This window comes from Embiotoca jacksoni, unplaced genomic scaffold (genome assembly GCF_022577435.1).
Source record: "Embiotoca jacksoni isolate LCO1_2020_lvr unplaced genomic scaffold, fEmbJac1.0.p SCAF_30, whole genome shotgun sequence".
In the NCBI taxonomy this organism is placed as follows: domain Eukaryota; kingdom Metazoa; phylum Chordata; class Actinopteri; family Embiotocidae; genus Embiotoca; species Embiotoca jacksoni.
The window spans coordinates 4,970,630-4,991,181 of record NW_027185382.1 but is presented as its reverse complement, the minus strand read 5'-3'; the positions used below and the strand labels follow the sequence as shown (position 1 = coordinate 4,991,181).

Genomic DNA, 20,552 nt, shown 5'->3' with positions numbered 1-20,552 from the left:
CTGAGCTTTCCAATCTTGCACAGCAGAGAAAACAGATACCTCCCTGGAGTCGCAAAGGGCTTTTGTTACAGATCACTGTTACATCATCACTTTGGTTGAGATTAATTTGCAATGCAAAGGGGGACATTAGTGCACACGTCTCTCAAACACAGGTGACATTTGAAATCAATGGTTCTTTTCCAGCAGGTTGCAGAGCATCATTGCATGTTCACCACAGAAGAAAGACAGACCAGGGTGGTCATATTGAGTTAGTTGGATGCATGCAGTGCTCAAAGCTATAAAAGATTAGCAACAGATTATTAGTTCTCCTAAGGAATTTCCAATAAGAGATTCAGGGTGTTGTGTTTGACAGACTTGCCCCTGTTACTGACTGGGTATGGCTTCTTTGGAAAGCTGGTAAACCTAAAATAAATATTTTAAAGGAAAGATTTAGTGTCCAGTGATGAACCTATTCCTTCCTGAAATGCAAGAAACTCTTTGGGAAATCAGACTTCATGGCAAAATAATTATTGTTCTACTATCAATGTGCTCTATTGTTTGCACTGAAATGGCTTTTAAATGTTTCCCCTCTGCATCTGAAGGTAACCCGAGAGACGTAATGATAAACTGTTTGCAACTGCCAACTGAGGATTGCCCGAACAAACTCCCATTTAGTTTCCCTAGTTACTCTTTTCTCTGGCTTTGTTTGCCTTCAGATATCAGTTGACACTAACAGCTGAAGCAGTGGTTCAAAAGTAAACACTCTCATTCCTGGAGTACACGAAGAGCTGGTGGCAGAAAGTAATCATCAGCACACAGTGGGGAGGAGGCGGTTTCTGTGTTCTTGACAGAATTTATTACAAATAAAACAGACAAACAGTTTTGCTTTATTTTCTATGTCGCATTCTAGTTTTGTGTAAAGTGTAAGATCAATACAGGATATTGTAGCAGTTTTATGGTGGGTGAAATACAATTGTGGCTTAGTTATGTGAATTACTACCTTGTGTAAAGCTCTTAATATTCCTCCCCCTCTTCCTCTCCTTCATCACCGATGCTATCAGTTCCCACCTCTTCGTAATCCTTCTCCAGGGCGGCCATGTCCTCTCTGGCCTCTGAGAACTCTCCCTCCTCCATCCCCTCCCCGACGTACCAGTGAACGAAGGCCCTCTTGGCGTACATCAGGTCGAACTTGTGGTCCAGTCGGGCCCAGGCCTCGGCGATGGCGGTGGTGTTGCTCAACATGCACACGGCCCTCTGCACCTTGGCCAGGTCTCCTCCAGGAACCACAGTGGGAGGCTGGTAGTTGATGCCCACCTTGAAGCCTGTAGGGCACCAGTCCACAAACTGGATGGTACGCTTGGTTTTGATGGTGGCGATGGCAGAGTTGACTTCTTTGGGCACCACGTCACCACGGTACAAGAGGCAGCAGGCCATGTACTTGCCGTGACGAGGGTCACATTTCACCATCTGATTGGCCGGCTCAAAGCAGGCGTTGGTGATCTCTGCCACTGATAGCTGCTCGTGATAGGCCTTCTCTGCTGAGATAACTGGGGCGTAGGTGACCAGAGGGAAGTGGATACGAGGGTAGGGCACCAGGTTGGTCTGGAACTCCGTCAGGTCCACGTTCAAGGCTCCGTCGAAGCGCAGAGAGGCGGTGATGGAGGAGACGATCTGTCCGATCAGCCTATTGAGGTTGGTGTAGCTGGGGCGTTCGATGTCCAGGTTCCTGCGGCAGATGTCGTAGATGGCTTCATTGTCCACCATGAAGGCGCAGTCAGAGTGCTCCAGGGTGGTGTGGGTGGTCAAGATGGAGTTGTAGGGCTCCACCACAGCTGTGGACACCTGAGGAGCAGGATAGATGGCAAACTCCAGCTTGGACTTCTTGCCGTAGTCGACGGAGAGACGCTCCATCAGCAGAGAGGTGAAGCCAGAGCCGGTTCCCCCTCCAAAGGAGTGGAAGATGAGGAAGCCCTGCAGCCCTGTGCACTGGTCAGCCTGCAGGAAGAAAAAGAATCTTTCCTCTGAAACTGATTACGCTCTGAGCTGAAGTGAGGACGGTATCGCAGATACAAACTCACCAGTTTACGAATCCTGTCAAGAACCAGGTCGATGATCTCCTTGCCGATGGTGTAGTGACCGCGGGCGTAGTTGTTGGCTGCGTCTTCCTTTCCGGTGATCAGCTGCTCAGGATGGAAAAGCTGGCGGTAGGTTCCTGTACGGACTTCATCTGTAATTGGAAAACATTGACAGTTCAATCAAACATTTACAAATCTAATTCAGTGTTGAAAAGCACTAAATGTGTCTGGAGCCAAGAAAACATGATCTTACCGATGACGGTCGGCTCCAGGTCCACAAAGACGGCTCTGGGAACATGTTTTCCAGCTCCAGTCTCACTGAAGAAGGTGTTGAAGGAGTCGTCTCCACCTCCGATGGTCTTGTCGCTGGGCATCTGACCGTCCGGCTGGATGCCGTGCTCCAGGCAGTAGAGCTCCCAGCATGCATTGCCCATCTGGACGCCTGCCTGGCCAACGTGAATTGAGAGGCATTCCCTCTGGAGAAGAACAACAAATAAATTGGTCAGCTCTTGAATTGACTTTTGGGATTAAATATGCAACACCAACTTTGAAATTGCACATTACAGTTAGTATGAGAGCAAGAATCAAGAGGTAGAAAGGAATGAAACTGCAGAAACTTACCATGATTATGAATTCCTGCTGCTGATGTTAAGGATCTGCAGGGGAAACCAGCTGTTAGTGTGAGTGTGAAGATTTCTGTGTTTCTTATACTGCCTTCAATCTCCATAGTAACAAGCTCTGTTGTTAATAAATATGGGTTAACTGTGTTTAACAGAGGGGAAAATCCAATACACTGTGCTGACATGCCCCGCCACACATCAATAACCCCTGGCCCTGCAGAGATAATATATAACCCTGAGCCCAAGTGACAAAGCAAATAGTGCATTGTTTTCATGTTTGTGAAGCACACTGAGATGAATGAACTCAAGGCACTGAGGTGGCCTGAGATCTCCATGGAGATCCACGAGTGAGTCAGTCAAGAAAAGTCAGTGAATTCCCAAAATATTTGCACCCAGAATCATTTAAAAAAAAACAACAACAACTGTTTTTAGAAGTTAGGTTTATGGGTGCAGCAGTAAAATAAACTGTCAGGAAGATGAGCAGTTCATTTTAATATATAGAGAATACTGTGAGTGCACAAAATATTTAAAATAGCAAAACCTTCTAGGAATGATGTGCTTCACTATCAGTATGATGACAGAAAAGCACACAGAGAAACTGTGAGTAGGAGCAGGTCTGTTCTGTCATGGGAGCAGATATTTTAAATAATGAAAAGGTACCTAAACATTTAAATCCTTCCCTGCTGGTACATATAAGGGATTATGTTTTATGCAGCTCAATACTATTCTGTAAATTACAGTAGTTATGGGAAATGTTGCCTGTGTTTGGCCATTGGGTTTCATTTAAAAAAAAAGTCGTGCATATTTCCCATTTTTGCTGAGCACTATTGAACGTGAAACCATTGGTTTTAATTTATTTTCATATGGTAAAAAAAACATCCAGTCTGCTCTTAAAATGGAAATAATGCGTAACTCGTGATTAGTCCGATGCCATTTTTTATGTGTCGAGATTCTGCTTTGTGATTTTCATCGTGTGCAAAAGTGAACTAAAACCACTGGATGTCTGAAGTTGAAAACCTCACTGCTGTTTAAGTCAGTTGGAGAAGAGTAAGCACTCCACCTTCACCCCCTTCCCCGTCCATGAGGCCCGGGCCGGGCTGCTCTGTTGTGTTTCCACATGGTTGGATGTCCTGTTGTCACAGAAACATGGAAGGTCATGCTGCTGCTGTTGTTATAAAGCTCAAAATGCCAGTGGCAACAATGCCTGTGGACAGGCAGTGTGCAGGCATATCATCTCACATAAATTCATAAATGAACAAAGATCAGGAGAAGTAGGTGAGTAAAAAAATACATGTTGTATTTCACTCTGAAACTGGCTGCAGGTGTTTCACTCTGAAAAATTGAGAGGGTGTCTGCCTCCCTACTGTTTTATAACCTCAAAGAAAAAGTCTTCTGAAAAACTCATCAGGCTCAGGATAAAGTAAAAAGTAAAAAATATGACACAATGACAGGAAACATGTTTCATTCATCTTTAATGATTTGATCCATCAGACGGTGCATTCGTTAACACATGGACTGATTCCTTCTTCATCTATTGCACAGTATAGAAATGTCTCTTGCATGGATTTAACATAATGACAGGTGCATCTGTTTGAACCAAACATTTAAAATGCTTTACCCTCAGTCTCCCATTTAGCTGCACTCATGGACTCAAAGTCTGCAGCCAAAACCTGATTTCTACTGGAAAAAACACGAAAGAAAATGTGTTGTCCTTTATGCAGCAGCAGACTGAAGGTCCAGTCAGCACAGAATCAAACTCATATGAAAAGTGTTTCAAAATGTGTCATAAATGTCGGTGAGTAAAAAGATGAAGGAGAGAAATCAGCAGCTGAGTTTGATGGTGATGTTTAGCATTTCATCCATGAATGAAAAGATGAAAATAATCAAAATAAAACCATATGTTCATTAGAAAATGTAAGCCACACATCAAGTCATGTCCTCAAAATGGCCAATAATATAAATGAAAAACTACTGTTCCCTTTGAAAATCCTACAAATCAAAGAAACTCTAACAGATTTAGATAATGCAAGGCAAAGCCTTTGTGGCGTTCTCCAGGGCTCTGTTCAAGGACACCTGCATTTCTCATTCATATTTCCCAGAGCGACCTCACCGAGTGTCACAGAGTTTATGTTACAAAGTAAATGACGATACAATGAAATGTTTCATGCAAGGAACTGTGAAGGTTCTCAAAAACATAAATCATTTTGACATTCATACAGTTCATCCATGACTTATTTATCCTGTTTCAATATTACTAACATACGGTCTGTGTTTTCTTTGAGTTCAGCAGAAATGTAAGCAATTTCAGGAATAAATAAAAACAAAAACATCGAGATAAGTTTCATTTTGGGTGCACAGATTGATGAAACATTTGAAATGAATGGAGATCATTTACCACAGCGTTGGAAGTCAGGGTATAACCTCATTCTTTATCATAACATACTAACAGCCACTGTTTTCACCTGCACAGACAAATCATTGTGCAGCATATATATGAGATATCTTTGTATGTCAGTGCACTTTTTGGATCCTAATCATAAATTTGGGTGTGTGGGTCGACCTTTAATGATAATATGTCTGTCTCAGGTAAGATATGAGACGGGTTTGGAGCAGAATCTCATGTTGTGTAAACCTCAAACCTTCTGAGTGAAGTTCTCAGGGAAAACACCTTTGGCTGAAATATCTTTCTTCTGCGCCCACTGAGACTCCTGCACGCCCAGGAGCCAGCCGTCGTCCTGCAGACGCAGAACAAAAACTCAGTTTCACAGCAAAAAGAGTCAACTGTATTCAAGATACAAGCGTGACCAATAAGTAAAGAAGATTATTTATTAGAACTGTTACTACTATTTGTGTCTACTAAGCATGAATCAGTGATGACTGGTTGCTAAATTGAAGGTAAAAACACGTACCACTGACAGAGACTGCACGTGAAATCTATCATCTTATACTGCACATCTCTGAACTCGTCTAACATCTAGCATTGCACGTTACGTCAGCACAATTCTTCTTTGCAGTTTTACACATCCTGTTTATACTGTGCACATTCAGAGTGGACCAAGGTCAGCTGACCTGCTCGTCCGGGTTGTCAAAGGCCAAAACCAGCACAACGTCTCCGGTCTTCAGTTCCAGCTCGTCGCCGTCGGTGGCAGCATAGTCGTGTACCGCATTTACCTGGAGTCAAAGCACAGCCAAGGTAAACGATTTCATCCATATCTGCTCTGTGTATAAACCCCTCTCATGAGGAAGTGCATGACGTGACTCAGAACTGGTGTGGAGGAGAAACATGAGGTCCACTCACCTTGTAGATGAATCCTGGAGGGAGTTCACCATCAGAGCCGTTGGTCACTTCACTCTGGACCAAAACACAGGCAGAAAAGTTCAGGTGTGTCATTCACAGTCGAAGGAATGATTAATGACAATGAAAGAAGGGCTTGATGTGGGGAAACAAGAAGAGAAGATCAGGAAAGATGGTCTTGTTGTGACTTGAGGGATCCTGGACTATCGAAGATCCCACTGAGGTCCCACTCTACCTGGCCGCCTTCATCCTCCCCCCAGCCACCCTGTCCCGCAGCGCCACCGCCGTCGTCCCAGTTGGGCTCGGTGTACGGCTGCGCTGCGGAGCCTCCGTCGTCGTCCGAGCTCTCCTGACCCTCAGCTGTCTCCGTGCCGTCCCAGCTGGGCTGAGTGTAGCTCTGGGTGTTGCTGTCGTTTGAATCCCAGCCACCCTGGGCCTCCTCCGGGTCATCCTCCTGCTGGGGTACCTGCTCCGTGGCCGTCTGTTCTTGCTACAAGGTCAGGGGCAGTGGAGCATCGCGGTCGGTTTGGAAGCAGGAGGAAGAGTAGGTGGGCGGATGGGAGGAGGATGAAGGACGTAAAGGAGATGCCGGAGGAGCATTTGGGTTGTGGAGGGTGGATAATGGAAGGTGACGAGGGGATTTAAGAGGCCAAAGGAAGGAGGTTTGATGATAAAAGGACGAATTGGAGAGTTTATTTCAGTCCATGAAGAGAGAGGAGAGGAGATGTGGTTTTCTAAAGATGACCCCATGCTTACCCATGAGTCCCATGATGGCGCCTTGTGTGCAGCAGTGAGAAACAACACAACTAGTGAGGTTGGAAAAACATCTTTGTCATAATATTCAACCAACAAACGTGAACATGAAGTGTGTTTTTAAAATCCAAAGTTCAGTCAGTCTTTAAAAACACAGGAATTTAAAGGATGATTGAAGTTGTTGATGCACTAATCAGTTATTCAGGTGTTTATTCATCTTATTTGCGGATTCATTTATTTTATATTTGTAGGATGAAGCTGGAGAGACAGAGTTTATCAATTTTAAATTTAAAACAGAGACCAAAAGGAGAGGCAGGTAAATGCATTTAAAATAATGAAGGCACAGTTGATCAATCACCATCAGCAGTCAGTCTGATCAGCCTGTTAATATCAAGCATTCACATGCAGAGGGAGACAGAGTGAGCACACATTCAGTGAGGAGGTGAGAGGCTGATTTCCTGCTGTCACACACACTCACTGTGTTTACATGCAGTCAGAGATGTGACTTTCACTCTTTCATCTTTTTGACCAAACACACATTCTTTTTTTTTTTTTTCTTGGCTTAAAACAGTCACATTTAAAAACTTTTTAATTGTAAATGAAAACAGAACACGAGTGACACTTTTGTGGACTATTTATGTGTCTTTGGTTGGAGCTGCAGCCCCTCAGAACAGAGCCACTGTGTGTTTAACTGGCTAAAATGAAATGACTGGTTTATTTAACTGCATGTAAACACAGTCTTTAAGCCTCTGACAGAACTCCAGCAATCTTTGACCTTTTCAAAGCACACCCACCTTGGGAGCTGGAAATGGAATGGGCTGTAATACCTCCACATCCCAGTCCAGCAGGTTCAGCCCTGACCCGGGCTCACACTGCTTCACACACACACACACATCCACACATACATACATATGGTCAGGGTAGGAGGGTTTATTATCTGGGGATCTTTTCCTGAGCAGCCAGGATGTCGAGGTAGTCAGCCTGACCTGTGGCGTTGTGGTGGGGGAGTCTGCGTTCGTGTCGGCCACCGAGGCCTCGTCCTCCAGCTCGCTGCTTTGCTGCTGCCTCGGGTCCGGGGACGGCGTCAGTCTGGGCGGAGGCCGGCCGGGAGGAGGACCGGGCTTCTGCACCACCAGCAGGGGTTAAATCACAACCACACAGCACACATGTGCACGCATGCAAGAAGAGCGGGGGACACGGATGCATGTTAGTATACAGGGAGTTTAACGTCCTCTCTCAAACTCTGGAGCTCTAGATGCTTCAGAAACTTTTTGAAATCCCACAAGTATTTGGAATATTTATAGTTTTTACAGCAGCTGCCACAAGCAGCTGTTTCCTACAAGTGACTCATAATGAAGTGTGGATGTGTTGTGAAAGTACAAAAGTTCACCACAAAATTCTTTCACTTCACAATCATTTACCTGCATGACAGGATTCACATTTGAGATCATTTGAAGTATTCTGTGCAGGTCAAACTGAAGTGTTTCATGTTTTTAATGGAGATCCTTGTGTTGATGTGCTTTGTTACCTTTGGTGCTGAGCTGGCAGATTCGCTGTGGTTGGCTTCCTCACTGAGATGGGAGAGCAAAACGAGGAAGACAAGGAGAAAAGAGGAAGGACATTAAAAACAAAAATCAAGAAATTAAAGAGAAATACAGACTCCAAGTCATCCCATGTGCAAATCACAACTGTCCATGAGAGGGCGACAACGAGCTTCAAACAAACGTCTCGAGTGTTAACAGGTGAAATGGGTCACGAACGTCACAACGCAAAATAGACATGCACTTGAACAGATCCACAGACATTAGTTATTTTCAGGTATCGAACTACCAACCAGGAAGTAGACAGGAAGTGTCACAGGTTTAACTCCAGACCTGCAGAGCTGCTCTTAAGCACATGATTTAAACGTTTAGTCCTGAGACACAAAGCAGAGTCAGTTGGTCAGTCCGGAGGTTAACGTGCAGCTTCGAACTTTCCTTTTTGATAAAGTCTACAAAAACAATCAATGCTTCTTTAAAGGATTGAATTTATGGGATTATTTGATTGAAACAAATAAAAACAAATTAAAGAGTGATGAGTTGTGTCTTCATTAGAAGGCTAAAGAAGACAGATGCGTCTTCAGAAAAAATATCAATGGAGGAAAATTTAGAAACTGTTCCAGAGTTCAGGGAAGATAAACGATCGTCTGATGGGGGGCTGGAACGGAGAGCTGTGATTGGTCACAGAGCAGCAGGCTCACATCATTTCCTGTACGTAAAATTTACCTTCAGCCAAAACCAAGCAAACACACGTGCAGTGAAGAACAGGAAGCATTATGTCTGGTGACAAACATGGCCACTCATCAGCACCTGATGCAGGTTTAAAGTGCTGCCGGTTTTACCTCTTTGCACCGTCGCTTGTCTTTGTCACTGCAGTAGCACCTTTTCTGCAGCAGGAGGCGTCATGAGGAACGTTATTCTCACTCCTTCTATGTGTGGACACATTTTTAAATCCAAAGTGTCTGAATGAACTCACTTGATGTCCCGCTGCTCCTCCAGTTTGGTCATGATGTCGTTCAGGTCTTGGCTGAGCTGTGGAGACGCACAGAGCGAGTTTAGATGACAGACTGTAGACTGAATATATAACTGTATACAGACTGATCGATGCGGCCATGAATGGGATCAATACAAGTGATCAGTTTGACTCGCCTTCCCCATTTCTCTGTGGAACTTCTCCTGCTGACCTGCCAGGCTCTGGAATGTGTTAACATAGACGCCAACACGACTACACACACACACACACACACACACACACACACACACACACACACACACACACACACACGTTTTTAAAGATTTGAGCTGAGTCTTCAGAAAAGATGGTGACGAAGAAGAAGTTCCTCACTTGTCCCACAGAACTGGAAGCTCGTCCTGTAACTCCACGTTCAGCTCCTCAAAGATCTTCTGAGCTCGGCCCAGCTCCTCCTCAGCCTACACACACACACACACACACACACACACACACACACACACACACTGAATATATCTGTGTCTGTACCACAAAATGTCCAACAGCTGTCCATGAGCACACGAGCATGCAGACAAACATACAGGGTTTCATACAGGAGCTGCAGGAACATCATGATGAGACTAAATCATGTGCGACACAAGAAGGAGGAAAACAATAGTTTAGATCGGGGTCAAATTATAACGAGGCTCTGCAGACGTGATCAGCAGTGTGAGCGGTTTGGAAAGACTCCCGAGTGAGAAGTGAAGTTTCAATAAGCAACCGATGAAGATGACTCATCAATCAGAGCCAGGAAAATAATAAAGCACTTCCTCGGTCTTCACTATAAAAGTCCCCACTTCCTACAAACACATGATGACATGTATAACCTTCACATAGGATGTTATCCAACATATTAGCCAGTAAAAAATATCATAGCCTGCTACCTTCACCAAGGCTAACTGAATAATACTGACAGATCTTTCTCTTTAAAGGTTTAGATGAAACTAAAGGAACTGCAACACACAAGTCTTTTGGATAATTCTACATTTTTTAGCCAAATGGTACAAAAATGAACTTAATAAGCTGCATCGGTCCACGTCACAGTGCTGATCACGTGAGAGGCCGAGGAGGACCTGGTCGGAAGGGGGAGTCAGTGATCAACCAGAGTTTCACCTGGTTGAAGCAGAGGTTAGTCTGAGCCACCTGGTGAGCTGATATCAAACCCTGAGCCCAGCTGGGAGCCGCCATCTCCAACAGGGCTGCTTGCTAACCGCACACACCATGCAAGAGAGGAAGACGAAAAGGGAGAGGAAGAGGGAGGAGGAAGATGGAGAGGAAGAGGTGGAGGAGAGGGTGGAAAGGAGCGGAGAAAGACAGAAAAGACAAAAAGCAAACAACAACAATTCAAGAAAAATGCAAACATGTTAATTAGCATTTGGTAAGTGAGAGAAAACAGTTTTAATGAAGAATAATTAGCTGCAAATTAAACTGTTTTGATTGGTTGAGTTGAGGTGGTATGAATGTCTGAACAGCAAACAGACACAGTTCTACTGAGAGGTTTTATTTTACTAAAACCATTCTGGAAATTCATGATAATCTCTGTCAGGAAACAGTTTAAATTCAAACCAGAAAATATCAGCAGTGAGAAACACTGACGGCTTCAAACTGCAGCTTTTTAAAACACATGAAAGGAAATGAAAACAGAAGAGATTTTATATGGAGCTCAATAAAATCTGAATTAATGTAGAGCAGGCAGATGAGTCTCTCTTGCTGTAAGATATTTAAATATTCTAACTACATATGTAGTTCCACGTGCAGAAGTATAAACTGGAATATTCATGTCCTGACACCACCTGAAGTCAAAAACTCTGAACTATTCCTTTAAACTCTAATCTGAGCACGCTCAAACACACAAACTGACGACACACACGTACGCACACACACGTGGTTACCTTGGCGATCTTGGCCTCATCCTTCTTCTTGCCTTTCTGTAAGGAGCCGAAGTGATGCCGGGCGCTGTCGAAGTCCACCATCTTCCTGTCGCGCTTCGCGATACGAGCCTGCAGGACGGCAACACTCTTATTAAAGTGTAATGTATGAATACAGATTTATTTATACAGCAGTTTTTAAAACACAAGTTTCAAATGAAAGAAAAAACTTTCAGTTATTTTTGCTGGTAATGAATCAATATTTTTAGGTAGCAAATGGCAGAAAGAGTCTCATTGTTAATCCTTGATGCTGAAGCAGACATCATCTTTTCTATCTTTGTATTTTGCACACTGTGGGACTGTGAGAAACTATTTCAATTTCTCTGTCTTGTACATATGATGGATGGACCTTAAAGTTAAGTTGAGGTTCTTTATTTTTAAGTAAAAAAAGAAGGAACATAACAAATATTCATATCTGAGAAGCTGCTTGCAGAATAAATCATTTATCCAAAATCTTGCCAATACATTTTTTGTCATTTGAATAAATGTGAAATCTACTGATAATTTCAGCTCTGGATGCTGAACATCCTTCATTCTGAAACACAGAAACACACCTTGATGTCAGGAAACTGAGCCAGGTAGGTCTCCATGGAGAGCAGCGATTTGTCCGTGACGCTCTGGTGGTAGTCCAACCACAGCGTGTCCGAGTCCTGAAACACGCAGCACATTCACGTCATCATAACACTCACATCTGAACTCATTCATACCGCTAAAATCACTGTTTCCACGCTGCCAGGCTGCTTCCACGCGACGTCTGCCCTTTTCATTGAGCTCATTTTTTCAGCCATCCTGACCTCCTCTCCCGTGTTCACGTGTCTGTTCTTAACATTTCGATTTCCTGTTTCTATACTTTTAATTTCTACATGAATGTTTCCTTTTTTAAAAATGCTTTAAAGTTACAATCTGAAAGATCGGCTTCTCTTTAGCATCACCTGTGACAATAAATGATCATTTTTTTTTGGTTTATTTATGGCTGTGTTTGTTTCTTGGTGGCGATGTTGGATGTATTTGTGTGTACTCTTCAGTGCATAGAAAAGATATGAAGACTAAAAGATCATCTGTCCGTCTGCGCCCTTCTCGGATCTGCAAGTGCATGAGGTTTTCCTGTTTAAATAAAGTGATGCTCCTGTTGTCTCAGTCCAGTCTGGCAGAGTGAAAACGTCCTGATTTCTTTGTCTACTGACAGTTCTACAGTTAAAGAGTCTGCAGAGCAGCACCAGTGTGTCCCACACAGGAATAACAGCTGTACAGACCAGCAGCAGATGGAAGCCTTCATAGGAGGTTTTTTACATTCTTTGTGTCTTCGTTATTGAACAGTAAATCTGAAGTTTGTATTTGACTTTTCTGCTAAAAGTAAAAACAACTTCTGTTCTTTTGTACTGCATCAGTTTTGTGGGAAACTCTGGAAGCTTTCTGCATTTTACCTCCAAGTTATTGTCCAACTCCTTCTCTATCATCTCCTTCAGGGTGGAAGGAGAGAAGCATGCAGTTCAGGAAAAACAAAGTGTGTTAGCAGGTAGAAAAGAAGGGAAGACACAGTGGAGAATGAGCCACAAAGATTTTTCACACACGGTAATGTGTGATGTGAAAGGAGTGCCTGCATCATGCATGAATAGTGCTGAATTCAGGATGTAAAAGTAATCATTTACATCTGTTCACGTAAGCTGTGGAAGATATTTTCTGTGTAGATATTTATAGATATAGAGAACAGCTGTGGTTGAAGCAGTTACTGATACTTTTGCTTCAATAAACCACTTCCTGTCTCACCTCAGCCATCGCGTCCATTTCCTCTTTGCCAAACCATTCGGGTTCGTACATCTCAGCCAGACAGTCCTGCAGCCGCCGCGACGCATCGTGCATCGCTAAGACACAAACAGGAACATCAATTGACCACAGTGAGCAAGTTTTACTTGTAGGTCAGTAAAATCCCTGATGTATGCAGCATAAGACAATAAGATATCACTGTCTGCAGCAACAGCCATGATCCTATGACCCGAACTAATTCCACCAGATCAGCTGTTAATGGACACAGTGTTAAATCACAGGCTGCTGCCTCGAATCCAATCAGACACACGTACTCTTCACCGCTACCAGGTAGGTTTTCAAGTCTTTCTGCAGTTTGGTGCCTTCTCCCTGAAACAGCAAACACAGTGAGCGAGGAAGGTGAGGAACACGGCAACAAGGCTTTATTCAAACATTCAAGGGCCAAACTAAAACATGACATTTACTACTTAAGATGAGACTTAAAGTTGAATCCGTCTTATATCTGATCTCTTGAATTCATTGCGTCAATAAAAGATCAGAAAGATGAATCCTGACCATCTGCTTGTTGAAGTTGGCCACCATCTCCTCGAAGGCAGCGTCTCGGGTCTCGTCTGCTTTGCCGAGCTTCTGCAGGACCTGCAGAGAAGACGAGAGACGTCCATCATCCATCCGTCCGTCGCTCTGTCTCGTATCAGTCCTGCTACTTTGTTCACTATAACTGGAGGCATGCATCTGTCTATTTTCAGGCCGCCTGTCAAAGCCATGTCTCCTCCAACACCAGCTGTGTGTGTGTGTGTACTTCTACATCTAAACCCACTGAAAATAGAGACGAAACAGCAGCAAGGAGTCAAAATAACCAGGTGACGAAGAAGAGACCCAACGGGAAGATAAATCCACGTCTCATCATGCGTCCATGCATGAGATGGTTAAAGCTGGTGAGGAGCTCAGGAATGCATGACACAGTCTGCAAGGTGTTTTATTTGAGACACCTTTAGAAGTCAGGCCTGTTCAATACAGCTCCTCCTTCACTACAGCAGAGGAGGTCAAAGTTCAAAGCCTGTGTGACCTGATGACTCACACATGAAGTCTTTTGAAGACTCCACACTGTTGCACAACCACAATCAATTTACAGAAGAATATAATACAAGTGCAGCATATCTGAAAGCATAGAAAACACCCAGATAGGAGCTAAAAGACTGCCACACAAATCTAATTATTTCCATTTTATGCAACTTCATATTTGTGCTTCACTAAATCTCAGAGGTAAATCTTACGATATATTGTTTGATGACAGTTTTTACATAAGTGAGGTTTTAATGCAGGACTTGTAGTATTTTCACCGTGTGGTTTCTTTTATTGTTTTTCGAAGAAGGTCAGCAGCTAATCTGATCAGATGACTGGCAGCGAGCACACAGACGCGCCTTCACCACCATCATCGCCTCCACCACCTGCCGTCCTAATCCTGTGACGGATACGCAACCCACCGTCAGCACGACGGAGGGGACTTCCCCACTGCTGCAGCACATCCAAGGAAATACGTCAAATTCACACCTCAGAGAAACACCTGTTTCATCTGGAAGACATTTAGTACAAAGAGGTTTCTTTCACTTTGTAAATGTGCTGCGTTGTAAATAAAGATCATTATTCAGGCAGCGAAATGAAGAATTTAGAGAATTTAATTGAGTCCAGAGTTATTTTTGGATGACACAACTGCTGTATCTGTTACAGCTCTCAGTGTCTGTCAGTCTGTGGACTCGTCACTCAAATGTGTCACGGTGCGTTCAGGTGACGTCTTTGAAAAGAGGTGGTAAAGACTGTTAAGTCGGGTCTAATGAGACAATAGTTGGCTCGCCTGTCTTTGTGAGGACCTGAGTGAGTTCTGGACCTTTTGAGGACAACCTGCTGCTCGAGGGCTTTGTTTTTGGGTTCAGGTTAGAAAGCATCACGTCCCCACAAAGATGGAAGTACAAATGAGTGTTGTAGCCGTCCACCACCCGTGGGTGTTCAGTTTCAACCCCCAAAAATACACCGGCAACTCACACACAGGCAGGTTGTGGGGTATTAAAAGAGACATGAGAAGGTCCGGGAGGTCTAAATATAGATGCACCCTCCCTTGTGCCCCACCCACAACAGTGAGGCATGCTGGGAGTCCTGGGAGGGAGGGACAGGTGTTCCAGCAGGGTAGAAGGTTGATAAGTTTGGACTCAAAATTACTAATTTTACTGGTTTTATTTTTGTGAATTAATTGTAACAGGAGACTCAGTATTCAATCTGGTTTATACCATTATATCAAAACACCTAATTACTTCAACTTTGACCTTTTTCAAAAAAAATGTTTACTTGATGTTGTCCATGTGTTTTATTACATTTCTTAGCAATACGTTACTTTGAGCCTCTTGTTTAGCATTTATGAGGGGTAAAAAGATTACTAATGGACAATAATGTAGTTTTAAGCAGTTATGTGTTTAAATATACTGTAGAGTATTAATGATAACAGAGTTAAACACAGGTGTAATAACAGCAGCACGTCCTCATAATAAAACAACATTAAAGGCCCCCTATAGGACCAACACGTCCTCATAATAAAACAACATTAAACGCCCCTATAGGACCAACACGTCCTCATAATAAAACAACATTAAACGCCCCTATAGGACCAACACGTCCTCATAATAAAACAACATTAAACGCCCCTATAGGACCAACACGTCCTCATAATAAAACAACATTAAACGCCCCTATAGGACCAACACGTCCTCATAATAAAACAACATTAAAGGCCCCTATAGGACCAACACGTCCTCATAATAAAACAACATTAAACGCCCCCTATAGGACCAACACGTCCTCATAATAAAACAACATTAAACGCCCCCTATAGGACCAACACATCCTCATAATAAAACAACATTAAATGCCCCTATAGGACCAACACGTCCTCATAATAAAACAACATTAAACGCCCCTATAGGACCAACACGTCCTCATAATAAAACAACATTAAACGCCCCTATAGGACCAACACCTCCTCATGATAAAATAATAAATGTTTTTTTCTTTTGGTGGTACTACTAAATACTTGTGATCTTAAACGCCCCTATAGGACCAACACGTCCTCATAATAAAACAACATTAAACGCCCCTATAGGACCAACACGTCCTCATAATAAAACAACATTAAAGGCCCCTATAGGACCAACACGTCCTCATAATAAAACAACATTAAACGCCCCCTATAGGACCAACACGTCCTCATAATAAAACAACATTAAACGCCCCCTATAGGACCAACACATCCTCATAATAAAACAACATTAAATGCCCCTATAGGACCAACACGTCCTCATAATAAAACAACATTAAAGGCCCCTATAGGACCAACACGTCCTCATAATAAAACAACATTAAACGCCCCCTATAGGACCAACACGTCCTCATAATAAAACAACATTAAACGCCCCCTATAGGACCAACACATCCTCATAATAAAACAACATTAAATGCCCCTATAGGACCAACACGTCCTCATAATAAAACAACATTAAACACCCCTATAGGACCAACACGTCCTCATAATAAAACAACATTAAACGCCCCCTATAGGACCAACACGTCCTCATAATAAAACAACATTAAACGCCCCCTATAGGACCAACACATCCTCATAATAAAACAACATTAAACGCCCTCTATAGGACCAACACGTCCTCATAATAAAACAACATTAAACGCCCCTATAGGACCAACACGTCCTCATAATAAAACAACATTAAACGCCCCTATAGGACCAACACATCCTCATAATAAAACAACATTAAACGCCCCTATAGGACCAACACGTCCTCATAATAAAACAACATTAAACGCCCCCTATAGGACCAACACGTCCTCATAATAAAACAACATTAAACGCCCCTATAGGACCAACACGTCCTCATAATAAAACAACATTAAACGCCCCTATAGGACCAACACGTCCTCATAATAAAACAACATTAAACGCCCCCTATAGGACCAACACCTCCTCATAATAAAACAACATTAAACGCCCCCTATAGGACCAACACGTCCTCATAATAAAACAACATTAAACGCCCCCTATAGGACCAACACGTCCTCATAATAAAACAACATTAAACGCCCCTATAGGACCAACACGTCCTCATAATAAAACAACATTAAACGCCCCCTATAGGACCAACACGTCCTTACACTTCAGAACTGGTCATTGTTGTAGAGAAACTTGTGGTTACTCAGTGGACCGGACCAACGTTGGACTGAGTGTGGAGCTGGATGAGGTGAGGGGTGGAGGGCAGCGTGCCAGCAGACAGACAGCTGAAGCCGACTCACCACCCCTCCTCCTCCACCTCCGCCGGCCTTCGGAGGGAAGATGATACTCTGACCTTCCTCTTTACTCTCCAGCTCGAGGGCTCGCCTGAAAGCTCGTTACACCGACTGCTTACACTCTGACTTGCATCTCTGCATTCTGCTGCTTGACTTAATTTTCAAGATAAACATCCATGAAAGAAGAGAAACCTTGAGTTCTCATCATGGATTTCAAAGCTTTGAGATACATTTCAGTGTCTTTTAATGTTTAGAAATAATGATGTCATAACTCTAAATTCTGACAAACAACCCAAAACATTTTGATGACCCAATTAATTATCAATCATCTTCCAAAATTAGCTGCTATTGAGCTGTAAATTACAGGGATAGTTACAAGACCTGTGCAATTTGGCAGTAATTATAAAGGAAAGGAGAGAAAGTGTTGTTATATATCAAGGTCTTAAGAAAAAAGTGATAAATGGTCTATAAATTGACATTTCCTAAGACTAAAAATACTCTTAATTTACATCGTCAACTATCAGCTGCCACACATCAGATATCACTTTATTTATTTATTTATAAATGGATTTGTTTCATTTTCTCAGGTCGGACAGCAAATACAGTGCGACCCAATTTCTATCACCACTTTATAAAATATTTGTCCAGTCTCTACTCCCCTTATAACGACGCCTTTCTTGGAAATATTCTTGTAGTTTACTGCTAAAATTTGGGCATTTTTGACAATCCACCAACCAAACTCTACGATTTTCAAAGTATTATAAAACACTCTGGTTTGTATACCGTTTTTTTGTTGTTGTTTTTTTTGTCTAAAAACTGTCACATTCAGCCTGAAATGATCAGAATGCACCTTAATAAACACGAGATGTGAAGTATGTAAGAGCTCATTGAGTGGACGCTCCTCTCTGGATGAACTTTGCATGAGCTCTGTAGTAGATTCTGTCCTTCTTTATGGGCTCTTCCATATCATACATGGTTCTTGTTTAATTTGGTTCTTAAAGTCATTTTTGTCCACTGTTCATGAAGAAGGTTCCACATGAAGACACAGAGAAGATTCACAGAGCTGCTGGCATTCCTGCAGACTCCAGGTCATGTTGAACTTTAGGAAGAGCCAGATTAGCTGTTTCCTGTCGTTATGCTAAGCTATAATAACCATGCCATGTAAAACACGACGGCCCCCTTCTGAATAATTCACAAGTGTTTTAAATGTGAAATCTTTCTGACTGACTGCGGTCCCGGTGTGGCAGACTGGTGCGGTACTGAAGTGATTAGAGTGTAAAACCTCAGCAGGCTTAAACAGGAGTGATTAGGACAGACAATAATAACTCAGAGCTGCACACAGACTGTTGATCAGGTTTCATTTGGACACGTTTACAGCTATTTTCTGGCTTCTGCAACTCCCCTGTGTGGTTTCTTCAATTCTTCTGAAAGCATAAACATTCACTCAAACTATGAAAAGAGTTCATGATCATTAACCTGCTTTCACTTCAGCTAAATCAGTAGATGTTACAAATTAAGATGACGCTTTTAAATGAATGATATTAATTTGAAATTCAGTATTTGGATGGATTAAGGAACAAAAGTCTAAAAGTAACAATATTTAATCTTAATAGATGTAAAAAAAACTAATGTATTTAAATATGTTTGGTAAAAGATTTGAAAAGGTATTAATTAGAAAAGCTGTGTGATTAAAAACAATTTAGTTTGACAAATTTTATGGCACAGTGGTTAGCATTGTCGCCTCACTGCGAAAAGGTTCTGGGTTTGAATCCGGGCCTTCCTGTGTGGAGTTAGCATGTTCTCCCTGTGCCTGCGTGGGTTCTCTCAGGGTTCTCCGGCTTCCTCCCACCATCCAAAAACATGCACCTCAAGTTAATTGGTGGTTCTACAAATGTCCTTTAGGTGTGAATGGTCTTTGTTTCTGTCTGTCTCTATGTGGCCCTGTGATGCGCTGGCCACCTGTCCAGGTGAACCCTGCCTTCACCCAAAGTGAGCTGGGACAGGCCCCTCCCCCTCCCCCTGTGACCCTGTTCAGGATAAAGCAGGTATAGATAACGGATGAATGATTCATTAATTGACACGTGCCTCCATATGCATTTTGAGGAGTTTTACAGGATCAAGAGAATACCCCCAAACTCACAATAGGCAGCCCTGAATTTGGCCTTAAACCCCTTAAAACCTCATTTAACTCATTTTTACTGTAGAAGTCACGAGTGGCTTTCATGCTCTGAGATTCACCCGTAAATCCTGCAGAAAACCAATTGAAATGCACGCTGCAATTAATCAATTAACTCATCCAAATCCAATTACAGCAACAGCATTGTAGGGTGAAGCCTGGTTTAGTGACAGTGGAACTCTTAACCTTTAACTCCAGGCGATTTCACGAGTTACCTGCACGATTTTAAAGCTGTAAACACCCTTAAATTCAACAGCTCCTTTTAGATAAGGTGCCTAGAAGCCCCATTAGACTCCCTGTTGTACAGTCCGCTGACTGCTGTTACCTGCCTCAGTCACAGCAGCTTTCATGGGCGACCTGCAGGTATTTGAAGGTACAAAGTTAGGGGATCCAGTTTCACAGCAGGACACTGTGTCCCGCGGCCATGCGAGCCTCTGTTGCTCGGCTGAATGAAAAGTTAAACTCTCTTACCTTCTCCTGCGCTCTGGTGAGTCTCTTCTGGACGTTGATGGCCAGTTTCCCGGCGGTGACCCCTTTCCCCATCTCGGCCATGTCGCTCCCTGGCGGTGTGAGAACCAGCGAAGAAGAAGGAGAGGAGAGGCAGAGGGAGAAGTGTCGCTGAAGGAAAGCCTCCTCTGGATACCGACGGTGCGTAAAAGCCCTCGATTTGGCTCGCTGTGCGTAACTCTAATCCTGGTGACAGTTCCTTAAAGGTGCAATGCGGAATTTAATCCGGTTAGTGTGAGACAAAAGAAAAAACAACCGAAAACAGGTGGAGTGTGGAGAACAGAGCAGAGGGACAGATTCAGATATCGGCCCGTTCTCGGCTCTTACTGTTAATTGATGAGACTTGAGCTCGATATGGAGAGATATTAGGTTTCCTTCTCGGCCATTCTCTTAAAGGCGCAGCAGGTTGTTATTATTAGCACACAACTGTTGCATACATGCAACTGGTGTGTTGCTGCCGCCGTTACTCACGGCCCTATTTCTGAGCACAGAGCAGCTTCCTGTCAGATGTGAGACCCAAATCAGTCCTGAAACTCCCCGAGAGACGCAGTCATGAGCCGCAGG

At 43.1% G+C, this 20,552-nt stretch overlaps 2 protein-coding genes across 3 annotated transcripts; both read right to left on the bottom strand.

Annotated features, from left to right (window-relative positions):
• Positions 1-978: 978 nt before the first annotated feature.
• On the bottom strand, positions 979-2,503 carry LOC138207097 (tubulin alpha-1A chain-like). The gene is made up of 3 exons (XM_069164118.1): positions 2,308-2,503; positions 2,058-2,206; positions 979-1,974 (listed from the first exon to the last, which is right to left on the bottom strand). Exons 1-3 carry the CDS (start codon positions 2,486-2,488, stop codon positions 994-996), a joined length of 1,311 nt encoding a protein of 436 aa, XP_069020219.1. The 5' UTR covers positions 2,489-2,503; the 3' UTR covers positions 979-993.
• Positions 2,504-4,129: 1,626 nt separating this feature from the next.
• bin1b (bridging integrator 1b) lies at positions 4,130-20,332 on the bottom strand. 2 transcript variants are annotated; one of them, XM_069164158.1, is made up of 15 exons: positions 19,953-20,332; positions 13,517-13,597; positions 13,276-13,330; positions 12,965-13,059; positions 11,752-11,847; positions 11,162-11,269; positions 9,606-9,691; positions 9,410-9,485; positions 9,237-9,292; positions 9,103-9,147; positions 8,251-8,293; positions 7,709-7,846; positions 5,973-6,026; positions 5,744-5,845; positions 4,130-5,409 (listed from the first exon to the last, which is right to left on the bottom strand). In XM_069164158.1, exons 1-15 carry the CDS (start codon positions 20,031-20,033, stop codon positions 5,308-5,310), a joined length of 1,218 nt encoding a protein of 405 aa, XP_069020259.1. In that variant the 5' UTR covers positions 20,034-20,332; the 3' UTR covers positions 4,130-5,307. The 2 variants fall into 2 exon arrangements, with proteins under 2 accessions (XP_069020259.1, XP_069020258.1); XM_069164157.1 differs by lacking the exon at positions 7,709-7,846 and having other exon boundaries at positions 19,953-20,329.
• Between the last annotated feature and the right edge of the window lie 220 nt (positions 20,333-20,552).

Excerpts from the sequence above, each read along its gene's own strand:
- LOC138207097 (XM_069164118.1), bottom strand. The coding sequence starts at position 2,488 with ATGGGCAATGCATGCTGGGAGCTCTACTGCCTGGAGCACGGCATCCAG. Across the intron at positions 2,207-2,307 it reads CCTGGAGCCGACCGTCATCG|ATGAAGTCCGTACAGGAACC; the intron begins GTAAGATCATGT and ends TTCCAATTACAG. Across the intron at positions 1,975-2,057 it reads TTGACAGGATTCGTAAACTG|GCTGACCAGTGCACAGGGCT; the intron begins GTGAGTTTGTAT and ends TTCTTCCTGCAG.
- bin1b (XM_069164158.1), bottom strand. The coding sequence starts at position 20,033 with ATGGCCGAGATGGGGAAAGGGGTCACCGCCGGGAAACTGGCCATCAAC. Across the intron at positions 13,598-19,952 it reads TCACCAGAGCGCAGGAGAAG|GTCCTGCAGAAGCTCGGCAA; the intron begins GTAAGAGAGTTT and ends TCTTCTCTGCAG. Across the intron at positions 13,060-13,275 it reads CTACCTGGTAGCGGTGAAGA|CGATGCACGATGCGTCGCGG; the intron begins GTACGTGTGTCT and ends TTTGTGTCTTAG.